Consider the following 8161-nt stretch of genomic DNA (forward strand, 5'->3'; position numbering starts at 1 on the left):
ATACTATCTCGTTGGTTCAGGCAAACAGACCACCTGCAAATAAAGCTACAGCAATACTATCTCGTTGGTTCAGGCAAACAGACCACCCGCAAATATAACTTCAGCCATATACTATCTCGTTGGTTCAGGCAAACAGATCACCCGCAAATATAGCTACAGCAATACTATCTCGTTGGTTCAGGCAAACAAACCACCGGCAAATAAAGTTATAGTCATGCTTGGTATATCATAATTTGACGGATTTGCATGAGTTGCTCCTCCTCTTCAGATTCAAAACCGTTACCCTTTCTCTAAATCGGTACTACTGTAATCATAAATCAAGAGTGGTCTCCCTTCCTCTGAATATGTTCTGTCAATCATTAATCGAGAGTTGTCCCCCTTCCTCTGAATCTCTAATGTCAAGCTACATTCCAGGGGTTACGCCATCCTCGATATCCAGGGGTTACGCTCACTTTCGATCTAACGAAAGTGAGCGTAACCCCTGAAGAATCGAGGATGGTTTTGGTCTTGCTCACAAGACTGTCTTTCTGGAAATATAGGAAAAACCTGGGGAACTTCTATTGTTGATATGTGTACCTCTAACATGCTCTTATTCTACATTATGATACACGATATGAAAGAAATTCAATTCTATTAATGTACCGTTAATTCATTCAACTGTAGATCATCATCATTACTTTGAAATACATTCCACTTTCCAAAGACAAAAATAAAAATAATACAACATTGCTTGTTCTCGGAACGATGAGTTGTGTTCTTCCAAATGNCTTACTGTGAATACTGTAATTGTTAACCAAGAGTTGCCCCCCTTACTGTGAATACTGTAATTGTTAACCAAGAGTTGCCCCCTTACTCTGAATACTGTAATTGTTAACCCCAAGAGTTGCCCTGCCCCCCCCCCCTTACTTAGAATACTGTAATTGTTAACCAAGAGTTGCCCCCTTACTCTGAATACTGTAATTGTTAACCCCAAGAGTTGCCCTTCGAAGCGATTTGTGGATAGATAACTAGTTTATTTACTTTCAATTTTTATACATGATAAGTGATACGGTTATAAGTCTATGATATGCTGTACCAAATGTCGAGATCCTTGCCCAAACACCCTATACTAAATTACAAGTTTGAAAAAAAGAGTATTCTAAACAAACGACAAGAAAAAAAGACGTGGAAGTTCGTTCTTATCTTCATGTTAAATGAAGATTGTTTTAAACGAAGTTTAAACTAGAGTATTTGTTTGCGTGTTTTTTGTGACAACCCCGACAAAAGTACTTGAGCACGACACGTAAGTCCCTCAAATTATTTTGTACCTTCCCCATAGGTAAACCGGAAGTGACGAATTCGGCGGAAGTGATATTTGTAGTTACATTATGTAAATATCAAGTTTTTATTTTATTTGCTTTCCAGAGATCAGCGTGTTTGACCTTGAATCGACCGATGACGTCAAAGGAATGGACATCAAGACGGACAATCATTGTTTCGGCTGTACGGCCGGAATGGGGTCCAGCTGACTAGGGGTGACCCTGAAGTAAGAAACTTCAGGGTGGTCAAATCTCGCCCAGTCACTGCCGTAGGGACGATACCATTGTCAATGGTCACTGTATCGATGTAATATCAAATGATACCCGACTTACTCCGCGACCTAGAACCATATGTTATAATAAACGGCAGTGATTTCGGGCGAAATTTTGATAGAAGATCTTTTCTTAATTATCTGTAATGATGTCTGGTGCATTAAACCGGAAGTGGTGTGCACTAGACGGATGTTGGATAATAGCATGAATTGATCTTAAGTTTGTTTTGGAAGTGGTGTAGAATTACAAATTCCTCCACACCAAAACTTGTTAGTTTGTTTTTTTGGTTTACCATTGTATTGGAAAGCAATTACATCATTCACTCCTGAAATGTCATAATGAATTATCCCAACCTTTGAATTGGAAGGGTTCAAATGTGTCTTCAGGGGTGAATGAGTTAAATATCCATGATTTCTATAAACGACGCTTTTTCTAGAAATAAATTGTCTTGATATCCATCACATCAAAATGCAGAATAGCAAAACTTGATCAGAGAAATGTCCTACATGTTTTCTTCCAAATTAAATTTGGATGACCTATGTTTAAGTAAATTAAATCCCTATTATACACTTGCATGGGACGCTGGTGGCTAGCTAAAATGTATCCTGGCTTAAATTGCACTATTTAGCAATGTATTTGTGTTCTATTTCATGTCGACGAATCAAATATATTTGTTGTAAATTTCAATCTAATTATAATAGTCGGATAATATAATCGACTGTAATTCATGTTGTGCTATTGTGAAACGATTATATTGAAAAGTAAGCTTTGCTATATCTTCTTTTAAAATATTGATTAACCCTTTCACCCAAATGTAACCTTAATAAACTCTACCATAACATGATCTGGATGAGTCCATTATGGTCTACAGTGTTGAAAGGGTTAAGGAGCCCCGTTCCACTGCAAAAAATGTAACAATACTGTAATCATCCGCCATGACCACTATAGCTTTGATAAATCATTTTTAAAAGGAAACTCATTCTTAACAGGACTTTTATGAAAATCAATAAATTTTGAATAACAATATTCTTAGTCTCGTTCAACAAGACTCTTGTTGTCGGCGCAAGGTACGCCGTGCAAAAGTTACAAGTGATCAAGCATTTGGTTGGACGAGACTACAATGGTCTTTGTTTAACAAATTCATCAAGACTAGACCGTGATTCGAACCCATGGACATCAGATTGTTATACTAGCGCTCGAACCAACTGAGGTACTTATAGTCAATGAGAGTGTATTGGCACAATTGTGCTACAATGTAGTTATAGTCAAAACGTAATTAAGGGGAGGTTACTCTATATATTAAAACATAAAACACATTCCAGTGGGACATGGTTCCTCAAAGGGTCACCGTTGCCAGTGGCGACAAAGCTGTTAATTTGGTGCTTTATTGTGTATAATACAGCTCCATGTTCGGTGCAAATTTGTAACAGCTTTTGATGCAATATTATAATGTCACATTGCACAGTCCTACCATTGATATGATATAATGTTATGGTTTGTTTGTTATTTACTGTTCACTATTCTGATGGAATACTAGTCTTGTCATCCAATATGCATTACTGTACTAGTCTTGTCATCCAATATGCATTACTGTACTAGTCATGCCATCCAATATGCATTATTGTACTAGTCATGCCACCCAATATGCATTATTGTACTAGTTTTGACATCCAATATGCACTATTGTACTAGTTTTGTCATCCAATATGCATCGCTGTACTAGCCTTGCCATCCAATATGCATCACTGTACTAGTCATGCAATCCAATATGCATGATTGTACTAGTCATGCCATCCAATATGCATTATTGTACTAGCCTCGTCATCCAATATGCTTGATGTACATTTACAACTGAAGTTTTGTCCACCATTGTTCTTGACTTCTAGCTATTCAAAATTATTCACTGTCGGCTGTATAAAACTTGTTATTGAAATAGTGTAAAGTCATAACTTATCACTTCGTTTTAATACCAAATATGAACTTAATTGACAAGGTGCGTATAATACGTATTTACATTATTGAACTATTTACTCTTATTTATAAAATATGGAATTTTGTATTTTTGTCAATGTTATTTATTGCGGCGTAAAGATTATCTAGTTATCTCCCTTGCACCACTGCGGGGTTTCGTTTTACCTGTCCGCCTTTTGTAATTCCATCAACAGCTTTTCCAGATACATTTAATAGTGTATATTTTTGTCTAGACATTGTTTCACCTTGTAATTCCAGACATCCGGGTTAATCTAGACAACGTTTAACGAATCAATACAATTTCCTTACCAACAAAAAAGATAATTGCTCCAACGAACGAGGTAAAACTCTCTTCCCCTTCACTGGTCAAGACAACATTTAATTTTATTCGTCAGGACATTGTGAAACAGTTTCAAACATTAGTGACCAGACAATATTTCCGGTCGTTAATCAGGACACTTTCCCACCCTGTTAGGTCGGAAATTTAAGTTGATTTCAAAAGTTACCTGGAAAAAAAATCTATTTAATTATATTAATTTTAAAAATGAGTTTTCCGATTTGTCTGTGACAATATTCATGTGATTTCACATGTATACATCCGCAGCTTACTTGAGTGAATCGCGCACCTGTACTTACTATTTGACGTCGGTGTCACCAGGCTAATATATACACTGTGTAGACACATTGCACACGGAGTGACGTCTAACAAGGATACGTAATTATTTCTACGTCAGCAACTCATGCACTTATTGCTTCAGTTTGNGCTTTGTGGGCAAAATTCTTTTGTTCCTGTAACAGGTCCTTTAAAACGGCAGATATTAGTCAACGGTTATGATTAAATGCGTGTCCGCTCGAGACATACCTGCGTAGTTTAGAATGCAGACCACCACGTGTGCTTCTTTATGCAATGTCGCTGTAATTGATTCAGTTGAATATTATCTGTGCTTAGAAACAATGTATTGCGTAAACGATAATGTAGTGGATATTTTTTCAGCTCACACTGCACAGAGTGTAATGGTATGGTGCAATGTCCGCCGTTAGTACGTCAGCATTTATTCTTTGAACAACTTCTCGTTAAAACTGAAATACCAAGGGTCAGTAAGTACCTTGGAAGAAGTGTTCCTCATATATATGACCTTGACATTTTCTTCAAGGGAATACGGGTTAAATCTGTCAAACATTTTCAACAACATTTTACAAAAAAATGTCTAAAGCCATGATAATTGGGATACATTTTGTGTACCTGTAACGCAAATATTCTTTTCGAATGTATCATATTTAGATAAAAAAAAATACATTTAAAGCGTTGGAAATGGTCAAAGGTTGACATTGGCTAAAGGGGTTAACGTTTTAAGACTTTTTTAAGTTCTATTAGACTAAGCGTCCTGATGTTTCGTCATTAGGTTCTTGGAATAGTATTCTTTGACATTATTTATCTTTGACGCTTTCAAGGTCATAGGAGTCAAATATGTTAAAATCATTACAAAACATTATTGGAATAATCGTTTATCTATAACCATGGTACATGTACTAGGATATTTTATGTAGACCATTATTGGGAAACATAATGATGTGTCCTTTTATCTTGGAAACAGTCGAGATCCCCCCATCTAACAACAATTTATATGCTTGTTTGGTCTGGGGATAAAACCACGCACATATTCAAGCACAAGCATGCTAACAAGATAACCCCAAGGAACTGGCCTCGTCCCTGAGGACTTAATCTCAGATCATTACATGGAAACATTTGAAATAGGAGAGACGAAGAGATGGGACTAAATAGGCATCCAACCAGCTGCAGATACAAAAAGAAAGGTATCGGCCGATAAGTTCACTTAACATTTAATGCAAGAAAGTGAATACTGTAATGAGGATAAAATTGCAGAATATGTTATCGTTCCAACAGTGTCCCTGCAGGTAGGGCGTAAGAATTGTACCTTCTGCCCCCATTGCATGATCGTAAGAGGCGACTAAATTTGAGATATTTTCTTTTCGCTTCTTTCTAAACATCTTTCTTCTTCCTAATGTCTCCCTTGACAATGCCTCACTTTTAGCCTTTAGTTGAGCGTTCGCCCGAGTGGGACAACTGGTTCGCCCGCTGTCAGTATAATGTGACCGGGTTGGGTGTCCTGCTGTGTGTCTTCGGCAGTATGTTTCAGTGAAGTAGCACTATAAAGTCGGCATCAGCTCCGCGCTATCATAAGGAGACAAACACGAACATATCGCAGCCTTCCAAAACACACACGCATACACTACACGCATTTATCTTGCTCACGTGAGAGACCGCCCTTAAATGAACATAGGACGTTAAACTATACTTAACCAAACCAAACATCGTACCAACAGTAAAGTAATCGGTAGGCGCAGAGGATAACGCACTCGCCTTTCACCAAGACGGCAGGGGTTCGATTTCCGGGTCGGCCTGAAAAATACATGAGGTTACCTGCCCGACCACGTGGCTACTCCGATTTCCTCCAAACATAAAGACCCCCCACCCCCCACCCCCCACCATCACCCAGCGCGCTGACATTAGGGCTTAAAAAAAGATTAATATTAGTTGAAATAATTTGTTTCATAAGTGTTGTAAAATAAACAAAGTTTACATAATAACAACGATATATATCTGATAATCATGCTTGAACATATATAAAAGTAGCGAGAACCCTTGATTAGATACTGAAACTACAACACGCATATTCAAAACGATCTCGACTGTTATGAATACATTTTTATGCAATTGCTTGCAATCTTGTGATGTTTCACTGAAGGGTTGTTTCGAAATAGCTGATTAAGTTTATTAATTCATCTGTTCAGTTATGAAATGAGACCCTATGTAAATATATTTTCCATGTTAGGCTTTGACAAGAAGCCGTCGATTTTGTGTGGCGCAGTTCCAAGGTTCATCTAGATAGAAATCCAATTTAAAACCAGACTAACATTTACTAATAGTCTTTTTAGTCATTTGACCAAACCCCGTTGAAATTTTGTCTGCTTTGCCTGTGGCCAAAAAGTAGGGCTCGACAAAGCATCTTTAAGGTATTACAGTATCTACGGAAATGTTTAATCAGACTGAATTAGTGAAGTAAACATCCATTGACCGTTAACCTCACATCGACCTCCATGTACTTTCACTATATACACGTCCAGACAGACTACTGGTGCGTGCATTATGTTGGTTAAATTCATGTTTGTGATAAGTCGAGGCTTTCACGAAATCCGAACATCAGTATAGCTTTGTTTGTCGGCCTCGACACCTACAGTACATTTTATTATAGGTAAATACTACGGAACCTAGTTGTTGCAAAGTTAACATTTTAGAAAAAAAGTATTATTAACATCACATCGAATGAAATTGCATCTAGGAAATCCCACGCGTTACGCTCTCTGTACCCCTGGAATCAGTGTGCGCTTACTTGTGGATGAGACAAGAAGACGTGTTTGATACTTTGATGCAAATCAAAATAAACTTGCGCAAGCGTAGCGGTAAACTTGACTTGCTTTGATGTCGGGTTTCTCTCCTCTTTATTCTTAAAAAAGACATGTATTGGTCAGTTTTTTTTTTAACTTGAAACCAATCAAATGGCTAGCAACATGCCTTCTATTACGCTATAACATGTTCCCGGGGTGCAGAGAGAGAGTAAGTAATCGTAACCCCGGGAGTATGGAGGATGATGAAATTGAGACATGAAAATGATCTTGGTGAGACCTCAAAATCTGTTAAGCTTGGACAAAATATCAACAGTGTAACGCTATACAAGGATACCGCTGAGAAAATATAACGAACAGATCAGGTGTTGCGAAAGGGTAACACGTATCTGCTTCATCGAAGCCGACCTTCATATCACACAATGGTATATGTCATCTCAATGAGATATTGATGGAGATCTGATCTTTTTCTTTAGTCTTCATCAATCTATTACTCAAAATGTTGCGTTTGTAATTTTTCTATGAAACTCAAATTTACAAAGGTTTATTTTAGCAGGATAGGCGACAATGCTAAAGATTGTTGTGACAAAAATACTTTAACGATATCCACGGTACAAGGAAATCACCCAAACATTTGTCTTGTAACTTGTACAAAAAATGCCGTATACAAAAAAACTACGGTACAATGCAAAGATAAACTCGAAGAAAATATGTTATGTCACACACTGTATGCACGTCTCATGAGCACCCCATACTCCAGAGAGCTTAAGTGAGCGTAATCCCCGGAGTTTTAAGGATGGGAAAATAAGCGAAATTACTATTCTTTAATGATATAATAAATAGCTTGCAGATTCATATTAAGTTCAGGATAAACAACTCGCCGTCCAATCAAAACGTAGCTATCAAATTCAGAACTGAGATGTTCGTAGGCGACGTCCAATGGCAACCTCATAAGTAGAGACACCGTGTGTTGCTGTATAAACATCCTTTTTCTCATTAAAATAGGTACTTCAAAATCATTTTAGGTTTTGTTATATGCTAACCCCGTTTCTACTGGGAAATCAGGGTTTTCGTCCTGCTGATGTAACTAATGTTCTCAGGGGGGAGCAATTTTGTTTGTTTCATATTTGTTTCCATATACATCTGTACATGTACTTATTGTCATCGCCGGGGCGTGGTCGTAAAGTGAAATC

At 37.5% G+C, this 8161-nt stretch overlaps 1 protein-coding gene across 1 annotated transcript in view; it reads left to right on the forward strand.

The window, feature by feature from the left end:
• Positions 1–3628, forward strand: part of LOC110459928 — a 24055-nt gene extending 20427 nt beyond the window's left edge. Inside the window, exon 8 of the mRNA XM_021512437.1 lies at positions 1405–3628. Coding sequence (XP_021368112.1) covers positions 1405–1508 — 104 coding nt within the window. The 3' untranslated portion in view covers positions 1509–3628. The remainder of the gene's footprint in view (positions 1–1404) is intronic.
• The last annotated feature ends 4533 nt before the right edge of the window (positions 3629–8161 follow it).

This window comes from Mizuhopecten yessoensis, unplaced genomic scaffold (assembly GCF_002113885.1).
Source record: "Mizuhopecten yessoensis strain PY_sf001 unplaced genomic scaffold, ASM211388v2 scaffold10275, whole genome shotgun sequence".
Taxonomy (NCBI): Eukaryota; Metazoa; Mollusca; class Bivalvia; order Pectinida; family Pectinidae; genus Mizuhopecten; species Mizuhopecten yessoensis.